This window comes from Triplophysa rosa, linkage group LG5 (genome assembly GCF_024868665.1).
Source record: "Triplophysa rosa linkage group LG5, Trosa_1v2, whole genome shotgun sequence".
Taxonomy (NCBI): Eukaryota; Metazoa; Chordata; class Actinopteri; order Cypriniformes; family Nemacheilidae; genus Triplophysa; species Triplophysa rosa.
The window spans coordinates 6,389,237-6,413,593 of NC_079894.1; the positions used below are offsets into that span (position 1 = coordinate 6,389,237).

General features: G+C 40.5%; 1 protein-coding gene across 5 annotated transcripts; it reads right to left on the reverse strand.

Annotated features, from left to right (window-relative positions):
- Positions 1-497: 497 nt before the first annotated feature.
- Positions 498-24,256, reverse strand: lpin2 (lipin 2). 5 transcript variants are annotated; one of them, XM_057335213.1, is made up of 21 exons: positions 23,959-24,256; positions 23,778-23,845; positions 12,465-12,665; positions 10,113-10,208; positions 9,693-9,991; positions 9,142-9,249; positions 8,709-8,829; positions 8,007-8,331; positions 7,306-7,405; positions 6,971-7,158; positions 6,798-6,891; positions 6,604-6,673; positions 6,393-6,485; positions 5,677-5,762; positions 5,146-5,296; positions 4,460-4,608; positions 3,441-3,527; positions 3,177-3,329; positions 2,983-3,097; positions 2,520-2,623; positions 498-2,433 (listed from the first exon to the last, which is right to left on the reverse strand). In XM_057335213.1, the coding sequence occupies exons 3-21, from the start codon at positions 12,654-12,656 to the stop codon at positions 2,286-2,288; spliced, it is 2,679 nt and encodes an 892-aa protein (XP_057191196.1). In that variant the 5' UTR covers positions 12,657-12,665; positions 23,778-23,845; positions 23,959-24,256; the 3' UTR covers positions 498-2,285. The 5 variants fall into 5 exon arrangements, with proteins under 5 accessions (XP_057191196.1, XP_057191195.1, XP_057191194.1 ...); XM_057335212.1 differs by lacking the exon at positions 23,778-23,845 and having other exon boundaries at positions 23,959-24,255; XM_057335211.1 differs by lacking the exons at positions 23,778-23,845; positions 23,959-24,256 and adding an exon at positions 20,119-20,235.
- Between the last annotated feature and the right edge of the window lie 101 nt (positions 24,257-24,357).

Here is a 24,357-nt window from a genome sequence, read left to right on the forward strand (position 1 = left end):
ACAGACGCGGGAAAAAAAGAATGACACTTAATAAAACGGCCTGATTTTTCAACAGAATGCATAAAATCTGCACTCATTTCTTTCGCATCCAGAGACAACCCTTACCTCCACTAGAATAGTCTTTGTGCCATTAAAAGAGCTGTTTCATGTCCATCCTTGAATCACTTAGTTAATCAAGGTAGATGTAGGATATAGAAAGTAATTAGTAATAAGTAATTAAATACTTTTTGGAGAGTAATTTGTACAGTATTCTAATTACACTATTGAATATGTAATTAGTAACTAGTAATTAATTACTTTTCAGAGTAACTTACCCAACACTGTGTGCAACAATAACATAACAGTGCTAATGTAATGTCGTAACACAATATTGCTGTGACAATAGGGTTGTTTCTACTTAAATAGCTCCGTTTACACATTTAGTATAAGGGGGACCCTGCTCCATGCATCTCTCATCTAAGGGGTCCTTGCCCCGAAAAACATTGAAGACCCCTGCTTTAGTAAATACATCTTTAATAGATTCATAAACATTGTCCAAACAATACAATTATCCACTTAAAGGAACTTATGCTGTCCAAATGCAATGTGAAGCTACACATCAAAACCAAGAAAGCAGCTAGAAATAAAAGCAAGTAAAACAAAAGGCAAAGATCAAGAGAAATAATGAAAACATTCAGCACTTATAACAGCAGTTTCCATAGCTTTTTTTTTTAATTTTTGTCTTTCATTAATCTTAAATTCGTAAGTGTGTTCATCCCACACAAGAGGTATTACTTTCATAGAAAGAATGTGATTTCTTTGTTAACAGATTTCACTTGCAAACATCACAACTGCAGACAATATTAAATTACAACAGTCAATTTCACCATGTAATGGCCAAATATTTCCCTAAATAATTGTTTTTCTTAAATGAATAGACAAAGAAATAATTTCACTGTGCTCTCAGTTTGTACATCTACTGTAAACTTCAGCACACGGTGCTCTAAAACATCTACCCTTTAGAGATCTTAAAGGAACCCGACAAATGATTAAGAAAGATGTCTTTAAAACATAACAGTTAGTCAAGGGCCAAGACCTCAGCTACTGAATAAAGAGCTCATTACTTCAGTCAAGTCACACTCCTTTCCTGCACTTGCTCATCAACTTCAAGATTTTGTAATAAAAATAACTCACGAGTGCATGAATAGTGAAAATGTACAATGGCATGACCCTTTAAACTGGTTACATCTCTCATATTCATTTCTCAAACAAAGCATGCAAAGGCCTGATTATTAGAAAAAAAGAAAGGCCTTTGAAAAGTCAACAACTGTTTGAAACCACTACGACCTACATTAAGGTATAACACCATACCTTCAAAATGAAAGCAAATATATTCTACACTCTTCATAACTTAATACAGATATCTTGCTGAAGTTGACTTAAAGGATCTGAAAGTGATCAAATATTTGCGTTGTGCAAAAGACCGCTGAAAAGCTTCGAACGATATTTCCTTCCAATCACGAGTTAAGTGCAAAATGTGTTGTTTTTCCTCTCTTGGCTGCAGCTGAGTGCGATCGGCAAGGCGTTTTGCAGCAGCCAGACGATGAAAATGTCAACGGCAGAGAAACAATACCAGAAACCCCAATTATGACGGATCGCTCGGTGTAACTTTCATAGGACTCTAGTCAGTATAAGCGGAGTAATTTAAATGATGAGCGGTGTGTTCTGGCACTCATACTTCCCAGTGTCAGAGTCTCTGAGCTCATTTCCCACCATCTGGCAATGCATATTCAAACTGGCATACCTTCACCACGTCTTACAGGCAGTGAGTGTAGTTCATTCTAACTAATGCCTATCTATATAAATAACCAATGCATAACATACAGCATTATGCCAACAAGTGCACACTCATCTGTCATAGTCATTCTGCTAGCTATTGGTCATTCTAGATAATACTAACTAATAGTGTAAACATTAGCCCATCAGCAATAGATTCCTTCAGAGCTGACGCAGCCAAACTCATAGCAGCTAAATCAAAATAATACAGAATGTTACATTTTGTTAATGGTCTCACAGACAGAGCAGCACCAAGTACATTTGTTGTTTGTTGGAGAAAGCTCAACCTAGATTCCTTATATGCAATGTGTTGCATTTGAACTATTTTGGTGTTCACACTAGTTGAAAACGTTAGAGGTGCTTTTGTGCAGTTCATGCGTCTCATCTAGAGTATCGGTTAAGTGGTACGGATGACAGATTGTTAAGCGTGTTTTAGATTTAGCGACTGAAAATGGGCCTCCGGGGACAGTCTATAAAATCAGGTCCTCAGGACGGATTTCAGCGATGGGCTGACGCCAGAAACAGAAGGTACTGAATTCTGGGAAATTGAAAGCCGAGCTTTGTTCTTTACTCAGCAAGGGAAAGACATGATCCACCAGCTCACTCAACCTGCTGTACCTGCACACAAACAAACACACAGAGAGCGTAAACCAAGTAATCCAAGTAATTTCAAAGCACTTTTATGTAGCGCTGAAAGTACTTACGAAGACTTGTTGCCCTTGGTTTGTTCCTGTATCAGCTCTCCTTTGGGGTTGACTGTAAAGATCCGGCAGAGTGGCACTCCGACCTCTTTATAGGCAAAGACGTCCTGAAAGATAGAGTCGGAGGATCCAAGCATCAGCCATGAACGATAACAGCTGTTTTTATCACGAACACTGACATTGAACAGAAATGTCCGTTTTCACATTACTCTGACATTCACTGATTTATTATGCAACATGTTTTCATAGAATCTCACTCCACCCAAACATCATCATTTATTCAGCTGGGAATGATCAGCGGGACTGCAGCTGGTCATACAGTCCAAGACCCAGGACATATCCTGAGGGGACAGCGCTTCTAAGGTGACATCATCGCCTCAAACAACACTGTTCTTTCGCCTGCCCGCTGACGTCAGCATGCGTCGGCACTCACTAGGAAAAGTAATTTTACTGCGGTCAAACTCACATTTGTTCGGTTTCCAAATGCGGCGTAAAAGGGATGTTTGTTGGGAAAGAAAAGGTTCTTGATGTCAGTAAGACATTCGATTTTGAAGAGTTCCGGCTTCTTCTCGATCACCTCCCTTAAAGGAAAAAAGACACCGAGTAAACAAAACTTACATGAATTCTGATCACGAAAAGTATAAGGTATAAGTATGACACCTGTGAAATGCAGAGAAGAGGCTGCTGGGAGAGAGCATGAGGGGTCCACGGGGCAGGATGATACCGCCGTCATTTACCCACTGCAGATACCCTCGTGTCATGTCTGCCATGCCAATTGCCCTGGCTGAGCAGTACAAGAACTTATATCCATTTCTGGAAAACACAAAATGTTTCATCACAGTTTTTTTTTGTCAGAATCCGTCTTAAAACCGTTTCTTGTTTGTGCCCTGCACTTAAGAACAAAGTTCAAGCATCGAAACTCACTCAGCCACAGAGTGATACAGTTTTGCAATGCCCTGATGCGTCCAGTCCTTCCCAAACTGAGGCAAAATCTGTCCAAAAACATCTGATCTGCAAGCACACAGACATCGGGTTTAACATGACATGTACCAACACAAACAGAGACAAACAGCAAAACCTTCCAGCGCGGCAAGTCCGAGTCTCATTCAACCGGATTCCTAAATATAGCTTCTGACCTTCGTTTTATTCGCCGAATTAATAGACTTGTGAAGGAGAGAGATTTCTTCTCAGCTTGGGCAAAACTCGGTGTCGTCTACTAATGAGGATCTTCTGCCCGCTTTAGCATTTTATCTCAACTCGGTATGAGTGGCATTACGAGAAAGCAAGATTTAAATTGGCTCATTATGGTGACATCCTCCTAGTCCAACCCTGGTCTGGGCGCACCACAGTCAGCCGCCCTGCTTCACAGCCTCGGCGAGATGTGTCAGGCAAGCGGGTCAGAAAAATAATAAGCGGCAGTCAATCTGTCTGTTTGATGTTGCCGCCCACGAGCCACTGAGGGCACATGTCTGGAGGCGGAAAGCATTCGTTTGCATAAGCAAGTCGATATTACAGCTGGCTTTGCAGTAATTAAAAACCAAAGATGAGTGGTGTCGCGCTAACCCTAGAACTGTGAACTCTATCAAACGGCGGTGGTCGGACGTTGTCCGTTAAATCACACGTTGTCTATGTTCAGAGCATTAGTAGAGAGGACAGCGATGCGAGACCATTATTAGTGGTTCGTTATTTGCCCACGTACTCAAAGCGCTTGTTTTGATACAGCCAGCTCTGCCTTCGTCTAAAAAACCCTTTTTGTGGTTTTTGGCAATAAAAACCAGGCAGCGAGCACATTTTGAGAAACAACATTTAGAGGCACCTCAGCCTTTTTTCCTTAACGCTTGCCTCAAAAACAAACTAATTACAAAGAACAATTAATCTGAGCCCTAACACGTATACAACACGGGCGGATGTTTTTAATTGATCAAATAGAATGAAATACATACTTGGTGATGGTTCCATCGATGTCTGAGATGATGACTTTATCATTCCAATTCCAAAGGTAGATGGTGCCTTCGCAGCGGCACGTGCCCTGGTACTGTGTTGTGATGCTGAACGTGACATCATTGGGCCCTTCCTTTAATTTCAGACTAGCCTGTGGGTAAACTACCTTCATTATTCACTGATCAGTTCATTGTTAATCTTTGCTTTTTCAGCCAAGATTAGACTAGACTAAAAACATGGCAACAGCAAATGTTCCCCAAGCCCGCTGCTTCGGTCAATATATACTCATGCTGTTCATTTATTAAAGACTATTTTCAACTCGGCCCTGTTTTTACACAATTCAATCTGGAAATTTTCACTACAAGGTCTTCATTTATTCATCACATCATTCATTTAGAAACAGGCTTGCATGTAAAAGTTCTATTGCAAAACTGCCTCTGAATCTGCCAACAGGGGGAGCTCTAGTGCAGAGCAATGATACAAACCCTTTCAGAATGAGTCACTGAGTTGACTTTTACATAATATCTCAAGAGGAAGATTCAGGGATCTTTTAACAATAGATTTTGACCAAGCCCCATGTTTCCACCGCAGGAAACACAAGTCCTGAATCTCAAAACCAGATTTGAGTTCTTGGCTTCTACAAAAAGTTTAGCACTTCTAGCATAAACTGGCTTACAAAGAGACTCACAATCTGGTCAGAGGAGAGGCGCAGGGACTTGCGGTAAGCGTGAGTTGAGGTGTGGCCGTGGGGTTCAGACTGGACCTTACACTCCATGGATGATGCGGCAGCGCTCACCTCCTTCCCCTCCTCATCGCTGGACGAATCCCTGGTGTCCACTCTGTGCAAACAGGGAACCAGTGAACTAAATTTGCAACCGTATCCACGTTCCTAATTTAGAATACAAGAACACCACAGAGATTGAGACCTAAAATTGGCTGGGTTGTCCTGATTCACTTCCTCTACATTGAGGTGGAAAATCTGTAGTTGGCGGTCCGAGAAAGGGTCAAGGGTAAAACTGATAACTATCGTTTACTCGTTTTTTTATAGCCCAGCACGATGACACAGCTAGTTGCGTGTTCCAATCTACAACCTTCGGTTACTTTTTATGAGTTATGGTTGTCTTTAATATCTGCATGTATTCTACGAAAATGGCATTGTGGGGGACAGACAGGAAATGCAGATGCTGTGCCTGTCCATCATTCAGCGCTTCTGACTCACTTGCGGGCATGGCTTTCCAATGACAAAGACGAGCTGCGTTCCTCCAGTTGGGACTGTTTTATTTCCAACTTTTCGGTGCTTTCCGACTGTATAACATAACACATACAACATATCAAAACACAAATCAAACATCAAAAAATATATACATGTGTGTGTGTACATTTGTACATTTGGTTTTGTTGTTCAGAGCTTCTATGAACCGTAACTATCAACAATGTTGTGATTTCATGACCTCTAGCGTTGTTTTCACCCTCACATGCAGGTTAAAGAGATTAATTGAAGAACGATTATGAGCTGCCTGGTCTATTTCCACATGGAGGCTGTAAAATTCCACACTGCGGTGTCATGCTAATTTCAGAAGCGCCGTATGAGGGCAGCGAATGAGTCTGATGTAGGCTGAAAAAGCTCTAGAGGAAAGAACTCCAGAGGCAACTGCTTTTCATCCTCTATACAACAAAGATGTGCCCTCATCCTTTTGTTCATTATGTGAAAGTTGATTCTCGTGTAATTGACCGGCCCACAGGGTCTGAACACAAGTGGTGTAATGTGGTGGGATTAAAAGTCCAATAACTGCTTAAAGCTCTTCATTGACCTGTAATCAATGAGTAGGAACAAAACCTTTATGTCCAAACAAAGTTGTTTTTGTTCTTTTCATTTACAGAACGCTCTGCAAACGCTTGCTCAACTAATCTGCTCTATTGATATTGCGGTCTTACCTGTTTATTAGTGCTGTCTGCTCTTTTCCTCCAGAACCACCAGCGGCCGGATTTCTTTGGCATCCTCTCTTTTACCCACGCTTCCTCTGTAGCCTGAATAGATCATTGACAATAGCTGCTTGACTTGCCCACTCAGCCGGCACAATAACTACAAAACAAACTTCAAAGAACTATCCGAGTAATAAATGATCCTATTAGGAAGAGCAAATACCTTGGGTAGATTCTTCTGAAATGCCTGCAAACTTAAGATCAAAGGGGAAGCCAGTGTCCAATTGTAATACCTAAAATAACAAGAACAAAAGTTGCTAAGTGTTTCGGCTCCAAAACCCACCGTATGGCGCCCACATAGGCAGCTCACTAGCGTTTACAACAAACACAGTTCACTTGTTTGAAATCCAAACCCACCTGTTTCCTATTTTTACAACCAGATTGGGATTGTCTATGATAGCTGGATTCTCAGCGAACTCATGATACGTGATGATGTGCTCCATAAATTTTTCTAGAAACAAGCAGAAACGGTGTTTTAAACGAATAGAGCAGAATTAGTGAGTTCACACTAACATCAGATGTCGAGTTACCTTTGGAAATCTCTCCGTTCTCACCGAGTCCTCCACACAGAGACAGAGTGACATCAGGGAGATCACTGGCAGAATCAGACAGGCATTCAGTGCCACTGTCAGCCGCAGCACTGCCGACAGACTGCGGCGACTGAGAGCCTGAGTGCATCCCAGAATCCATCCAGTGCTTGGAGCTGGGGTCAGACTCACTACAAACGCACACAAAAACATTCAGCATTCATCACATACAAGTCATAATGCAGAAAAGGTCACGCAAGACACCTGATTTGTTATGAACTGCTCTGACATTATGTCATCTCAACCGCATGTAGGTGAGATGTAGGACTCTGTTATACCTCTTAGGGAAATAGCGAGCAGCAACATCGGGCTCCAGCACATTGAGGTCATCCAGGTAGATGTCCTCAGGGCCCTGGTGCTGACTCCTTTTTGGGACGCCTGAACAACAAATTCACAGTCAGCGCTTTAGTTTACAACAATAATCTTACCAGCACAGAAAGCTGTAACTTGCTTTGCAAAACTTTTAAGTCGTCATAAAATACAGATAAACTCATATCTAAACCCGGCACATTCTGCATTAATGTGCCAAGTTGATGTGTTGTTTGGCGACCCAAACCAGCCTGCAGGATAATGTGCTTTAAAGTATCACTTGTTTGAAGAACAGTTTACTCCGAGTATAAATAATAAATGTAAGTGAATTTACTGAGCAGTTGTGTCTTTTATCATCGCATTATTGCCACTGTTTTATAAAAGCAATAAGCCACTCGAGTCTTTAGTGTTTTTACCATTTTACTTATTGCTTTAGTAACTAGCTCTCAGTGTGCTACAACCGAGCCAACATTATCATGACGGCTGCAATGTTTTAGATTTGATCTAGGATGCAACAACATCAGGCTTGCTCAACATGAATCAGCTGCAACTTTATCTCTTTTCCCACACGTCTGCTGTCAGATCAAGATAACGTCACTGACAAGCCAATCAGACTAACTGCGGGCAGAATATCCTAGAAGGTATCGTGAGAAAACATGAACAAGCTCACCTTTTTTCTTGGAGGGTGAGTCAGTCTTGGGAGCAGCATCTCCCACCTCTCCACCTATAGGAACAGCAGAGCCGGCAGGAGGGCTGTCTGAAGGAGTGGAGGTCATCACTGCGCTGGGCACCATCTCCAACTCTGACTCTGTGGGAGTTTTGGGAGTCACAGGGGTGCGGGGTTCAGGTTTAACTATGGTACAGTCAGAAGCCCCTGAGGCTGGTCCTCTGTCATCTCTCTCCATGGCCTCAGAGCTCAGGATGACTCTGAAGTGAGTGTTCTCTGAAGGCATTATGGTCACGGTCTTCGGCAGCTCTATCTTCTTCTTAGAAACCTGGCAATTTTCAGAGGGGCAACGTGCTGAAGTGTAATCATGACCTTACTTAGAAACTGATAATAGTAATAGTAATAGGGAATAGTAATACGACAATTTAAAAATGCATGGCACGTTTTTATGTAGAAATTTTCTATGCTGATTTTGAAGTAAAAACTGTGAGCTACTTTTCATAATTACGACTATTCACAATTGAAAACATTCACCAAAATGTAGAACTATACAAACAATAAGTTACGATTATATAGGAACTCAATTAAATTGTATTAATGTAAAAAAAATCTCAATGCACAGATTTCATATGGACCTCTGTATTACTCATTTGAATAAAAAAGGAAATAAAATTCAAAATGAACTGCAAAAAAAATGCAATTTACCCTGGTAGATTCTGGCAACTCTCCCCACGTCCACTGCATGTGTGACTCCATTTTAAGCAGACACTCTGAGGGCCGAACCACCAGCTCAGAGTCACTCTTTGGAGAAAAGGCCATGACATGACTGCACAAAAAAACACCAATTTAGATATACAGATTAACAAAAACTGAAAAATGGTAATGTCTTACAGAAGTGTTCTCATCAAACATATGCAAGTACACTGTATATGCAAGTATGTTAAACTTAATTATATTCAACTGACTTAGAAAATCTAGTTAGATTTTTAAAGTCAGTTCAATTTAATGTAAGTTTAATTTGACTCATAAAGCTAACTTGATTTAACTTAAAAATATAATGAAGCTATCTAACTTAAGTTTTTAAGTTGTTTTTTACAGTGTACCTGTAAATGTGTGAGAGTAAAGATCAGATACAAACCTATCTGAAGGAGACCAGTCACCATCAGAATAAGGGTAGTTGTCCAAAGAATGACATACTGTTGGTAACTTGGGATCAATGTCTCGAACTGTACTGATTGAAGATGATCTGAAAAAATGGGTCACACCTTAGATTAGGGCCAGTTTCTCGCCATTAACTAACTATTAACTACGACTTTTGCCTCATTAAACTCCTAATTACTGCATATAAGATTTAAGGGATGTGGAATAAGGTCATGCAGAATAAGGCATTCATATGTGCTTTATACTGTATGTACTAATATACAACCATTATGCAAGTTAATAAGCAAGTATTTAATAATTAATTTGTGTAACTTAATATAAAGTGTGACAAAAAAGACTTTTGTACAAGTCCAAAATCATATTTCAGGAAAGTCTCCACAAACATTGTTGTAGAGGAGCCAACCGGCAAATTAATGTACTGTATAGAGTATAGACTAAAGTGCAGCAGAATCAAGCATTCAGCAGAATAGTCTGTTCACGTGGTCCAAACCATCAGTTTGATGTCTGATTTGTATATCTGTTAGTTACCTGGTGTTGACTTCCTCATCAGAACTCAGGTCCATCTCAAAGATGTCGTCTGTCGACGCAGTGGAGCTGATGGCAACAGGAGGGGTCAGCTCCTCACGCCGCGGATCGCCTTTGTGCTTCTTCCTCCGCCTCTTCTTCTTTTTAGCAGCCCCTGTGCTGGAAACAGAGGGCTCTGGAGGATCCTCAGGGTCCAGTGGGTCGTCATCCAGGTTCTGACTTTGCCTGTGATCACCTCCGATCCAAAACAGGTGAGCATCAGTGGGGATGGGTGAGGTGACCAGATGAGCTGGAACAATCTCCTACAAAAAAGGAGACCGTGTCAACACGTTTTACATATTTCAAAACAAAAAGCCACTTTAGGTTTTAGCTATAGCAAATATTGAGGTACGGTTTATGCAACTTCCTGTAAAGGACACTTACATTCTTCTCCTCGGTTTCCTGCACAAAGAAGGCTTCTCCATTATCTCCAAGCTTCATGTGAAGATCCACAGGCTCCCCATTGATCTCTATGTCAATCTAAAAGATTTGCAGAGGATTCATTTGTAAAACCGGTTTATTTCAAAAGCCACCAACAGATTAAGCCTCACATTCATACTTTCATAAGTTACACTTCATAACTCATGAAGCGAGAGACTCTTGCCATTTATAAATATCTGACACCTTCTTTCTAAATCAGACGTCTGACCTTTGTAACGTGCCTTTTTATATTTATTAAAAACATCTCTGCATGGTATATGTTTCAGGCGACCTTAAAAAGCCAATATCAGTTGACATTTACCCTGCAATTCCCATCGGAACTTGTGACTTTTCACCCCGCTCACCCAAACTCGGATCCAGGCACCAAACACAATCAATGAATTTGTGCTGCAGTCAGCTGACCTGCAATAAGGATCACATCACAATCCTGATACAGCGGCGCTACACGGCCCAGCAGAACGGCTACCTTACCTCGAGCTTAGCTTAGTTTCCAATGACATCCACAGAAACATTATCCTTCAGTTAGAAGTCCAGGGGGATACTTATTTAGGTCCCCTTTCAGTTTTCTCAGTTTTTCTGTGGGCTCGTCTCACAGCAGATTTGTTTTTGTCTATTGGGGACCTGCGAGACTTAGTTTCAGGGCTGCTTGGTGATTCATGTGTGCAGAGTAATGGGGCAGAATTGTAATATCTGTATAAATCATTGCCCTCGAGTAAATCTTAAACGGAAGGTTCTCCTACAAAAGATCTAGATCTCATTTCACGAGACGAGAAGCGAATGTTGTCAAGATTTTGAATGACTTTTGTATCTACAACCTTATTTGTTTATTACCACATTTCATCATGGTAAGAGGTCAATGGTCTCTTATCTGCGCTTTGGGTGATGGGGTTACGCCACATTCTCTGTGGATGAAAACTGCAGCGAGATTAAAATGGCAGCATTGGGCTTAAAATACATTTAGAAACATTACAGATGTGTTTCTATGACCGTCTCCCAATCACAGAAGTAACCTTGACAAAACCTCTCTCTCCCTCCATTTCCTCTCTCTTCTTATTCAGAGAAACCTGTTGCCATAGCGACCACTTCTTTCCTTTTTCGAAACCTCTTCACACATCCTGTAGCTGGTGAGAACTGCTCCATCCCCCCATTCTGTGCTGTTTTTCATGCGCGGTGCTAAATGTTTTATGCAAAACACAACAACACATGCTGTCTCTGTACTGTAGGTGATTAAAAACAGCAGAATGCTTTCAATATGACCAGAATGCGTTCATAATTGTATATTCTTGAATTAGCACAAATGAGAATCCACAGTTCATGTCCACTGACCATTTTCTCAGCAACAACAACAGAAACAACATTTCACTCTGTTTAAATAAGCAGGATAAAACACGGTCAGAGCCCATCCACCACTGCAGTAATAAATAAATGATCCTTTTCCTGTCTTTTCAGACAGATGTAAGCATTTACCCGGCCTGTTCGGTCAAACAAAAGCTACAACACAAAACATGAAAAACTGGATCTGTTTACATGCAGCAGACTCTCAACCCCCCGCTGGAATACTGTGTCACAAACAGTGAAAAAAGAGATGCGTTTCTGCCAGAGCCAATGAGGAACATTTATCTGTAAAGACACTGGCCGGCGTGCACACTGTTAAGTATGAGTACTTTGAAATGAACCATCACCTCATTTTACGTTTATACATCTGATGGACGCTTTTACACAAAGAGAGACTTTAGATAAAGGGTCGGAGAATCATCAGGACATTTTGGATTAAAGCAGAGATTCTTTGAATAAATTTGTGTTTGTTCTTTCATCCAACCATTTCACTGCAGGACTATGGGGATTAATGCTGTCATGGATTTCAGGCCAGAAAGCAAATATTGTCGATAGCTCAGATCAATTATATTGACAATAACTCCCCTGGATTTAAAATGAATTATTCGGGCTTTTTACAAAAGTTTTCAAAGCCTCAGGTTGCTTAATACATCTGCATTAACACAGAAACGTTATTATTATAACAGCTTAAGCGTTTTTGCTCATTTTAACATGGTCCTACTCCAAATTTTTTTTTTTGTATAATTTTGATATCCTTTATTTTTTTGACAATCCTGTTTTTGTGCTAAAAATATGTTCTATAAAGATTCTTTGCAACAATGCAGGTGATGAAAAGCACTACAGAAATAGAACAGAACGGAATTATCTTTTTTTTCATTTTTTGTTCATTTATCAAAAAGCTTGTTTCCAAACCGACTTGCAAATAAGAGAGCATTTACAAACAATTTCTTGAACACTCACCACTTTCTCTTTGGAGCGTAGCACACCTAGTTTGCCAAAGCGGACGTGGAAAGGAGAGCACTGATAGGAGCCGTCCTTCTGGCGGACCATCACTACATCGATGCAGCCTGAGAGCGTGGCCTGATTAATGCCCTTATACAGCTCCTTCATAGTCACCAGCACCTGGCCTGCCAGCTGCCCCACGTAATTCATGGTGTCAGTCTACACACAGGAACAGAAAGTGAAACGTTACTATGACAAAAGTATTTCACCACGAGACGTCTATAAACATTGCACACAAGCAATATTCCTTCTTGTAAAGTAAGAATTGAACTCATTGTGAAAGTGAAATTATAAGTTCTCTTTGGCCACGTGCCTTTTAAGCCGTTATCAGGGGACTTACAGAAGAGCCCAGTGCTGTTTGCTATTTGGCGGTCTGAATGTTTTCCAAAACCACAGTTGAAAAGGTGAGCAAAGAGAACAAATTAAATACAAACAGCTGTGTCCTATGAGTAAGGGAGGAGGGAAACAACCATTCAGTTTTCTGACAAACTTTAAGTGTAAACGATCAATGCACATTTATCTTGCATTGCTGGAATACTTCCAGTATCTGTTTCACGAGAATAAAAGCAAACACACACCGTTGAACTTTTGTGCAAGTTCAGTGGCACTAATAATGTCAGCTGAGAGGACACAAGCTGGTATGTTTATTATTGACAGGCATCCTAAACCTTTATTGTTAAGTGAATCCCTAATAACAAATGATTTTAATTTAAATCATGTACATTTAAGATTTTAAAGGTGTTATGAATTAAGACATCAATTTTAACCAGAGCTTTTGTTATATAAGAGGTAATCGTATTCAAGCGAACATCCTGTAAGTGTCAGAACTGAAAACGCACTTGTTACTGAAATTACAACTTTTATTGACACCAGGCCCAGCGAACGCCATGTCCTGGAATGCACCTGTCATAGATAGGCTAAACACCGCCTCTAGGGCTGCAGCTTTATTGCTGAAATTGCATACATTAATATCTGTGAAAAGTTAACCCATTTATTACATTACATTGTCATATTACATTCAACATGCAATATGTACCAATATCAAGATGGCGCCGCGGATGGCTGCCTCGGTTTGGAGTGCTCTAGTACTTATGTCTTTTTTGTTTGTTTTTCCTGTTTTAAGCTACTCTTCTTTAATCACTTTTACCAGGGACGAATTGCTTAACATTAAGCAATGCCCTTCTATCAATCTTTTCCCTAATTTTGAAAATTCAGACGTCTTACTGGACATTTTACTCGGAGGAGCGGCAGCTCTATACAAACGCTCTAAAAGACGCAAGCGGGGAAAGCGAGCGGGTGTGCTCGTCAGACTCCGACGATGCGGATTTAGGACCCCGCTGCCGAGTATACACCTGGGGAATGTCCGCTCCCTTACCAACAAAACGGACGAAAAACACTTACTCACCAGGACAAACAAAGATTTTTCCAACTCCGCTGAGCTGTGTTTCACAGAAACATGGCTCAATGACACCATACCGGACAGCGCGTTACATCTGCCGGGTTTTCAGCTGTTCAGAGCGGATCGCATTGCCGAGTCAACAGGGAAGACGTGTGGTGGTGGATTATGTTTTTATATAAACGAAGGTTGGTGCAGAGATATAACAACACTGAAGAAGATGTGCTTTTCGTACTTAGAAGCGTTCTCTATCAACTGCAAACCTTTTTATTCGCCACGCGAGTTTTCCTCATTTATTCTCGTGAATGTTTACATTCCTCCACATGCTTGTGCGAGCGCGGCGCTGCAACAGCTGGCGGATTACATCACTGACACGGAGCAGCAACACCCGGATTCTCTTATTATTATTATTGGGGACTTTAACAGAGCAAACCTCTCCCGTGAGCTGCCAAAATACAGGCAGCATATCACATGCCCCACCAGAGACAGCAACATTCTGGATCACTGTTACACCACAATACGGGATGCATACCACTCTGTTCCCAGAGCAGCTCTGGGTCTCTCTGATCATTGCCTGGTTCATCTTCTTCCGACCTACAGACAGAAGCTTAAATCTGCCAAGCCTGTAGCAAGAACAGCAAAGAGATGGAGCAGCGAAACAGAGCGGGCCTTACAAGCCTGTTTCGACTGCACGGATTGGAGTGTCTTTGAAGCTGCAGCCACTGATCTGGATGAGTTAACTGACACAGTGACATCCTACATCAGCTTCTGTGAGGACATGTGTATTCCCACCAGGACTCGCTTAACATACAACAATGACAAACCATGGTTTACAATGAAACTGAGACAGCTTCGTCAGGCCAAAGAAGATGCTTACAGAAGTGGGGACAAAGTCTTGTATAATCAGGCCAAAAACACACTGACAAAGGAGATAAGAGCAGCTAAGAGAAGCTACTCTGAAAAGCTGAAGAACCAGTTTTCAGCCAACGACCCTGCATCGGTGTGGAAAGGCCTGAAAGACATTACCAACTACAAGCCATCATCCCCTCAGTCTATGGGTAATCAACGACTGGCTGACGACCTGAACGACTTCTATTGTCGTTTTGAAATGCAGAGTCTCACCCTTCACACCCGCCCTGACCCTATCTCTGCTATACCATTAACACCTCCTCTTGACATTCAACCTGCACTTAAGATCTGCGAAGAGGATGTTTGCCAGCTTTTCCGCAAACAAAAGATCAGAAAAGCACCAGGCCCAGACAATGTCTCACCCTCCTGCCTGAAAGTCTGTGCGGAGCAGCTGTCGCCCATCTTCACTAATATTTTTAACAGATCTTTGGAGCAGTGTGAAGTCCCTTCATGCTTCAAACGCTCCACCATCATCCCTGTACAGAAGAAACCCAAAATATCTGGACTTAATGACTACAGGCCTGTTGCTTTAACATCTGTGGTCATGAAGTCATTTGAGAGACTTGTACTGGCCCACCTGAAGGACATCACCAGACCACTTCTTGATCCCCTCCAGTTTGCTTACCGAGCAAACAGGTCTGTGGACGATGCAGTAAACATGGGACTGCATTACATCCTACAACACCTAGACAGACCAGGGACTTACGTCAGGATCCTGTTTGTAGACTTCAGCTCGGCCTTCAACACCATAATCCCAGACCTCCTCCTGCCCAAGCTTACCCAGCTCTCTGTGCCAACCTCTACCTGTCAGTGGATTATTAACTTCCTGTCGAACAGGCAGCAGCTAGTGAGGTTGGGAAAATTTAAATCCAGCACATGTACCATCAGCACCGGAGCTCCTCAAGGATGTGTTCTTTCTCCACTGCTATATTCACTCTACACAAACGAATGCACCTCTACAGACCCTTCTGTCAAACTCCTGAAGTTTGCAGATGACACCACAGTCATTGGCCTTATTCAAGACGGTGATGAATCTGCCTACAGAAAGGAGGTTGCTCAGCTGGCTGCCTGGTGTAGTCAAAACAACCTAGAGCTGAATGCATTCAAGACAGTGGAGATGATAGTGGATTTCAGAAGGAACCCTCCATCACTTCCTCCCCTCACCATCCTGGACAGCACTGTGGATACTGTGGAGTCATTCAGGTTCCTGGGCTCCACCATCTCTCAGGACCTGAAGTGGGAGTCCCACATAGACTCCATTGTAAAGAAGGCCCAGCAGAGGTTATACTTCCTCCGTCAATTGAGGAAGTTCAACCTACCACAGGAGCTACTGACCCAGTTCTACTCAGTGGTCATCGAATCTGTTCTGTGCACTTCAATTACTGTTTGGTATGGCTCGGCCACCAAATCAGACCTACGAAGACTACAACGGACAGTTCGTAGTGCTGAGAAAATTATTGGTGCTCCTCTGCCCACACTTCAGGACCTGTACGATTCCAGAGTGAAAAACAGGGCAAGAAAAATCATCATTGACTCCACACACCCAGCACACAAACTCTTTGATCTGCTGCCCTCTGGCCGGCGCTTTAGAGCACCAAACACCAGGACTTCCAGACACAGAAGCAGCTTCTTCCCCCAGGCAATCTCCCTCCTAAACAGATAACTGCTCCTTAAGAGCAATATTCCACTTCCACTACTCCTATAGTGTGCACTATAGTGCCTTATTATATCTACATCTTATGTATACATGTATATAACACTACCTCTACTTACTAAATTATCCATTTGCACAAGTGTACATACAATCTGTTAATATGTTTATTCTACTATATACTACCCTGTACAATGTCTCTTATATGTTATTATCCCCCATTTTCTGTAAAATAGTCTTTATTTTATATATGCACAATTTAGAATCTTTTAGACTGTAAATCGTATTATATTGTATTGTCATTGTGTTGAATGTCTGTACTAGAAGCTTCCAACACCAAAGAAAATTCCTTGTGTGTGCAAGCACACTTGGCAATAAAGCTCTTCTGATTCTGATTCTGATATAATACAAATGTATAAATAAGAAACATTAATAAGAAGAGAAAGAATAATTTCAAAGGTAAACAACTAACTTCAGCTTATGCATGATGCATTTAGTTTATCTAAATTATTTTTAGTTAATTTTTTTACTATTAAATAGTAATATATTTGTCCACATAAAATACAGAGTTAACCGGACTTTTATTTTGGCAGGTTGTCGGAAGACGCTTATTTTTTAGTATGTCTGTTTCTTTACTCAAACAATAAAATGTTATAAAATAAACTCTCAGAGCAACTCTGGAGATGACGTTCATGTGTTCATGTCCTCATAAAGCTCAGACGCAGAAAAATTCATGAGCATCACGCGTGTAGCACGTTAAACTGTGCAGTTCATTCACTCAGACAGGCAGAACAGCCAGATGGCATGTTTAAATAACAGGATTCGGCATCTGCTAGTCCGCATCTAGTTTTACAGACTCAATGCAGCCGGAAAACAAGTTTCACTCGCAAAATAGACTAAAACTAAGTAAAATAGCAGTTCACCATTTCAATAAGCTATCACTTATTTATCAGCATGAGAAATACGTGTGAGCGTGTGAACAGACTAAAATGCGTGTGTCTCATGGTGAATATGTGAGACTTGAGAGCGCTGTAACATGTATAGAGTTTAGCGGGCTGCGCATTAGTAATAACGGTCCGTGGGGAAACGCAGTGCTCCATGTGTACTGTAGTTAAATGGATTAAACAAAGCTTCGAGGCAACAAAAATTTCCTCGATGATGTTTTGTATTCGAATTACTCGAGTAACTCGAGGAATCGTTTCAGCCCTAACCGCCTCCACAGAAGAATATCAACGACTACTTCTCTAGCCCCACCCACTGTTAGAGATAGAGCAAGCGAGCAATAATCATCCTGTTAACGATCGCAAAATATTGTGCAGTGCCTGGTTGTGGAAGTCGCTGCATAACTTTCCTTCGGATTGTGGTTGAAGTTTATTTTTAAAGACGTTCCAACTCACGTGGGTAAAACATTGAGCGTTTGTTTGCTTCATTTCACCGCGGATTCCTTTGTGAACAAGGCACAGGTCGACACTGGATTTGCGGAGAGACTAAAATTAAAAAGCAGTGCTGTGCAGTCAATATTGGATCCGACAGGAATGGGTAAATGAGTAAAACATATTTGTACTATGCGTCACTATTGCTTTGTTAGAGATCGCTTGATATTCCCTGATAATGTGTAACCTAACGTTACATGTCTAACCAAATTCACAGAAGGCTCCAACTAAGTTTACTACGCAAACTGCTATCCAATCATAGTGACCAAACATGTAAAAACCACGCAAACGTCATATGTAGACCTCATACAACAGTATAAAACAATAAACAAGCCCAGTTCATGACACCTTTAAGCGATGTTAACCAATAAATACAATCATTTCACAACATGTATTTTTTCTAACAAAGATTCATGTTATGGATTTATATGCATTCTGTTAAGTTTAAACATGTTTATATATTATAATTTTTATTCTAATCTCACAAAACTCTAGTTATAAAAACAGAACATTATCCAAGAAAACACCCCCAGATTTAGAGTCAAGGCCACAGTATGAGGCGACACACTAAATTAATCCTGATGCAGATTGTTACTGAAGTTCAAAGAGTTATTTTGGGAATGTATTATTATGCTAATGACAAAGAGTAACTCTGATTTAACAACATCTGAAGCATAAGGAGTCATTTAAGTCTTTGTGAGGTCTAACAAACAACATTAAAATAGGGAAGTTATTTTTAACATCAGATCAAGGAAACCTCAAGATGAACTTCTAACACATCTTGTGCACAAAAGTCTGGAAAAAAGCAAATAACTAAAGCTGACCCACAGGGGACCCAACAAGGTCTTTAACAGACTTTAAACCCATGGATAACCGACATTTTTCTACTGTAGCTTAACAGTCACTGTTTACAGGAACTGAGAAGCATTCGCCATCATTTTGAGAGGCTTGTGCACAGTTGTGACATTTTTCAAGTTTATAGTAAGAGAAAGAAAGGAGATGTACAAACAGCTGAAGTACAAACAGCAAAAAAATTAATAACACTTGCCATAAGAGGATGTGCATTTAGGAGAAGCCTACAAATAACACGGGTACTGCTGTTTTTTGCAATTATGTACATGTCAGAGGATTAGACTCTGACAAATCCATCTAAAACATCAGCAGATTCATGACAAAAACAGAAACATAACTTTTTGTGCAGTTTTGGCAATGGCCATATGGGGCAGAAAAGAAGTCATACCATCCACATTAATTCAACGTAATTACATCAAATACAGCAAATACATCCCAATATACATGGATTAAATAATGTAGCAAAGATGACTAGTTTACATAAATAACTATATGTCCAAACATAATCAGCTCAAAGTTTTCAAAGGCCGTCAGTCTTTGAAGGCTTGTTCTGTTTTTGGGAGTTACAAATTGCTCTTATTGTAATCTGTCAAAATGACGGACGGCCTTCAGATTTTTCCGTCACTGGTAAAAAAAACCTGTCAATGACGGGTTAACGCGACCTCTGTTTTTGCAATCAAGCAAACAGATATGTAGATAATCTCACCTAATACTGATACATAAAAAAACAATCAATTAATTCCACAGATTTATCGCCGTAATTGTCAAATATACAGTATATATATATATATATATACACATGTAATCCAATCTCCAAAGTCAGTGGCACAGAAATGTAGTTTTAAGCTTGAAATAAACTTAAATATTAGCCCAAAGTAAATCTGATAGAGATCAATCTGCTTACAATTAATTTACAGTGTCAGTCATTATTATCATTACCAGTTAAATATTGTTTATGTCCACATATCAATGACCAAATGCTTGTCTCATCTGCATTCCTCACTCACCCAGGACCATGACGCCCTAAGGGATGAGGACTCATCTTGTTCACTATTGTCCTCCTCAGTGCAGCTGCCAGAGGGTTCTAGTTCTGCCTCAGGACGAAGTCTTTTCATCACTGCTCACCATATGTCATTCATCCCTTTTTTCCTCTGTCATCCTAAACTCATTCTGTGATGACCCACCTGGTCTGACTTAATGACCTTTTGCTATACAAGCATAAACTAATGTAACCTGTCTCACAACACAAGATATACTTGCATAACAGGGGTCGTATTTTAGTTTCATCAAATCACGTCATTTCGAGGAAAGCCTAACAGATCAACCAATAAGCTAAAACAACATATTCTATAGCCAATCAATTGAGAGTACCATGTCAGGGGTTCTGCTACAGATAAGAAATGTTTCCGGCGAGGAGGACACAGGGCTGACTTCTGATAAGGGCCTTGAAATGGGGGCTGGAGGAACGCTGTGTTCTTTAACTCGTCTGAGATGCTGTCCACAAGACTATAAAGCTGCAAAACAAAAGTGAAACTTAACTCGCGCTCTGCTGCCAAACAATAACGTCGAGTGATTAAAGGGGATGTGCAACAGTGTTTCATGCATTCTGACTTCTTTAAAATGTTAAACGTGCTGTCTTCTCATGCTTGACATGGTCAACTCCCCCAAGGTTCGTATAGGTTTCGGAAAGTTTTTTTCGAACATGAAAAACAACTTTTCTTAGTCCCTTATTGGGCAATTCTCCCAGAAAAGCACGGCCACAGCCAGGCGAAAGAAATAGCCCACCACGCATCAACCGATGAGCGATAGGAAGACCCACTTACCATCAAGATTGGCTGCGCTGCGTCAAGGTTGGCTGCGCTGTGGGCCTGCAGCTGCAGCTAGTTACTCTTGTGATAGTGAGAGAAGTTGAGGTGTGTTTGTTTGTTCACTGCATTTTAGTGATGGATGTTATATAAATGGTGGATATAATGCTGGATCTGGAGATCGTTTGAAACTGAGAGATGGAGCGGTCCCAGCGCTAAAAGATGCCGGACATGAACCACACACGGTAAGTGAAACTTAACCTAGTCATATGTCTGTGTTTTGTTGGCAATGGGGGCACACGTGCTTTAGTTCCGCCCTACCCCCCGCACAGTGGCGCACACGTCGTTTGTTTTCGGAAATAATCTTACAGCTGTATATGTCTCACATGCTACGAAAAAATCTCTGTGCTAAGAATAAATGTACCAGTGTAGCACGCGTGCGATACAGTTTTGCACGTGTTTTAGTCAGAGCCGCTTGTTTGTGTGAGGTGTGTTTGCCGCGGTGCTTCTTTGTGTGTGATGTAAATCAATGGTGCACTGCTATTTTAGTTGTTTTTGCACTTACAACTTGTTTCCCTGCTGCACTGTGTACATATTTAGAGCCCTGTGACTTCCGCGATGTGGAAACAGGTAAGGAATAGGGGAGGCGCTATCCGACTCTTTAAATATGTCACCTACTTGTTTTGCGTGAATGTGAATCACAATATTGTATATCACAAATGTGAGCATAGGAAACACATATGAGGCAGATTGACTCTAGGGGAACATTCAAATGATACACTGATTGACAGACATTGTGTAAAAAAACATTTACTAGATCGAAGCTAGTTCAATTAAACTCAGGATGGTTTACAGTATTAAGCAATGCTTTGTACTTTGCTGGGTCGGGAGATGTGGGGTAGCCATATTGGTATCGGCCGATAAATGGTCATTTTTTAATTTAGGCCGATATATTCTAGCCGATAAATCATTTCCTCTGGTTAAACTTCTTCAGTTGCACACTGTTCACAGTTAAAATACAGTACAGTACTATCTTTCTGTCATGATCATTCACTTACTGCGCTATTAGCAAAACATTGTTGATGTAGGTACAGTATGTAGATACAGACAGTATTACTATTTATGAATGTGTACATTATAGGAACAAAAGCATATTGTTTGAAACAGACTGCTGTCTGAATGCTTTCCATCTTGAGACCTGTTAAGACATGTGGCTATTAAGAAATTCTTTCTGGGTTGCTCTGGAAGAACATAATTGTTGTTGGTATTTCTGTTTTGTTTAGTTCAATTAGAGTAATGGTTAAGGTTAAGAGTATTTCGATACTATATTTGTCTCTTGACTTAAAACAATTCTTTTTGTGCTTTAAATTTATATAGGTTTGAAACAACCTGGGTGAGTAAATGATGACTGAATTTTCATTTTTGAGTGAAATAGCCCTTTAAATGTTTTGTAACTCTTTCACTATATATTTTATCATCTGTCTTTGGCAGTTGTGATTTAAAGCTTGGTTATATGTCATTATGCTTCTTGCTTGCCCAAAGCTCTGAGGTGTCTCAAGGCAGAGAAAAACTCACGCTTTCCTATTTTTGTTATGTTTCGGACTCAAATGTAGATGCAGACTTCTGTGGAATTGATGTTGGCCTGTTCAGTTTCACGTGAAGATACGCCTGCCTGAACTCCATGTTCTCAATGTTAATGCATCAAGGGCAATCATTCTGGAAGGAAGAATTGTCGTGGATGATTTTGCTTTAATCTATGCTATAAATTTAGACACATTTTTTCCAGAGGGTATTTCTGTTGTTGGGAGGTAAGAAACTTCAAACCCTTAAAATCAGCTTTTAAGATAAACTTTGTCTTGAATGCCTTTGTGCCTGTTCATATTTTGGCATATTTTGTAATTTCACTCATGTGTAATTTGTTTATTAAATAAAGCATACCAGAAAAGTTTGAAGGTTAAATAATCGTTAACTAGTGTAAAGTAGGCTTGGTGCATGATTTTCAGGGGAAAAAAGAGAACTAATGGTTACCTTGTTTTCTTATGTCAATGTTTTCAAATAAAAGCCGTTGTCCACTTTTTGCCTTTTGTTTCAGTCTTAGGGAATTTTATATTAATATTTAGATACTGTGTATCGGCCATACATCAGTTATCGGCTTCCAATGTCTAAGAGTTATCGTTATCGGCCAAAATTTGCATATCGGTGCAACCCTAAAAAATAAAGATTAGGTTCAAGTTCAGTTACAAAGAACAAACAAGCCAGCAGAACTAGACTTATGCATTCCTTCAGCTGTGTTATAAATGAAAAGTAAAGCTAAAATTGTACTTTATACTTCATTGCAAATTTAACATGTATCAGTTCAGTTCATCAATGCCTTAGTTGCCGGTGATTTTTTTGACATTTGGTAGTAAACAAAAAATATTTACATTTAGTCATTTTTAGCAAACGCTTTTTATCCAAAGCGACTTACAAATATAGCAGCAAGTTTCACTATTCAGTAAAAAAAAAACTAACATATCAAGAAAAACAGCAAACTCATAACAAGAGACATTGTTGATACTCATATTACACAACTGAAGGTAACATAATATGGGTACAGAGGGAAGTTAACATGGTGACCTGCATGTAATGGCTTACAAAGTCTAGACGGTTAGAATCTAACGATTTCACTCAGTTTTAAGCAAGTTTGTACAAGTTTATGTACGCCTGTCTTTATCAGCACAAATCTCACAATAGATAATAGGCATGTTATTATTTATTGCTTAAAGGTTATTTGGAAAAAACAAATGACACGCTGTTAGGTGGCATTACAAGTATTGTTTTTATTACAAAATCAAAAGATTTGCTGAAGCTAACTCACTCTTATTTAAGTTTTATTCAAAATCCTGCTTGTGGCAAATGGAAATTAGGATTTTTGTTCACTTCTTAAAAATTGAATGTTCCTTTAATTCCCATTTAATATATATTAACTCACATAGCCAATTGCATAATATGCAAAAAAAAAACTTCCCTCCTGTTGGTCAGTACATAATGCTGTTTTGTTAAGTTGCATTGTTTTGCATACTCACATGAGCAGGACAAATGTCATTATGTCATACTGTAACATTAGCCAACACTAAACGAATAAGCCTTCCAAAATACTCAGCTAATGTCGTTTAACGAGACATTGGTCATTTTGTGAGAGACATTAACATGTTTATGTTGACACAAAGGTTTAAAGAAATTTACCGTGACAGCGGAAGCTCACTGGAAGCTGGTTAGCTTGACTAGCCCACCGGCTAAACTGACATTTACATCTGTAACGTTACAGTGTCAAATGACGACATGTTTCTGTCATTACAATACACATAACGTTACACGACTATACATCAAAACGTTAAAGTAAATGAAGACTTTCGATCATGTTTACCTGTCAGCCGCTGCTGCTGTTGTGAAACTGGACGTTTATCGCCGTCCGTTTGTCCGCTGCTCTCTCGCGCCAACGTTATTCATTCATTCGTGGTCGAACAGCCCCGAATATTTATTCTTCTCAGCGCCAACCGGACCCTTCCTGGGGCTCTCCAGTACCATAACAGTGGACTGTTTTTTTGTGGGGATAGTTGTACAGCAAGACCACTGCGGCCAGTCAGTCAGGCAGCTGCTCGCACCACACGGCTGCGGCGGTTGACGTGACGCGACGCAGGCACTTCAGCAGAGGCCTCGCGCTCACGTGACACACCACAGAGGAATTCTCCAGAGCGCAGCAGCGGACTAGAAACACTTCCTAAAAAGTTTCTTGTGGTAATTTGCTATCAGTTCCACTACTCGG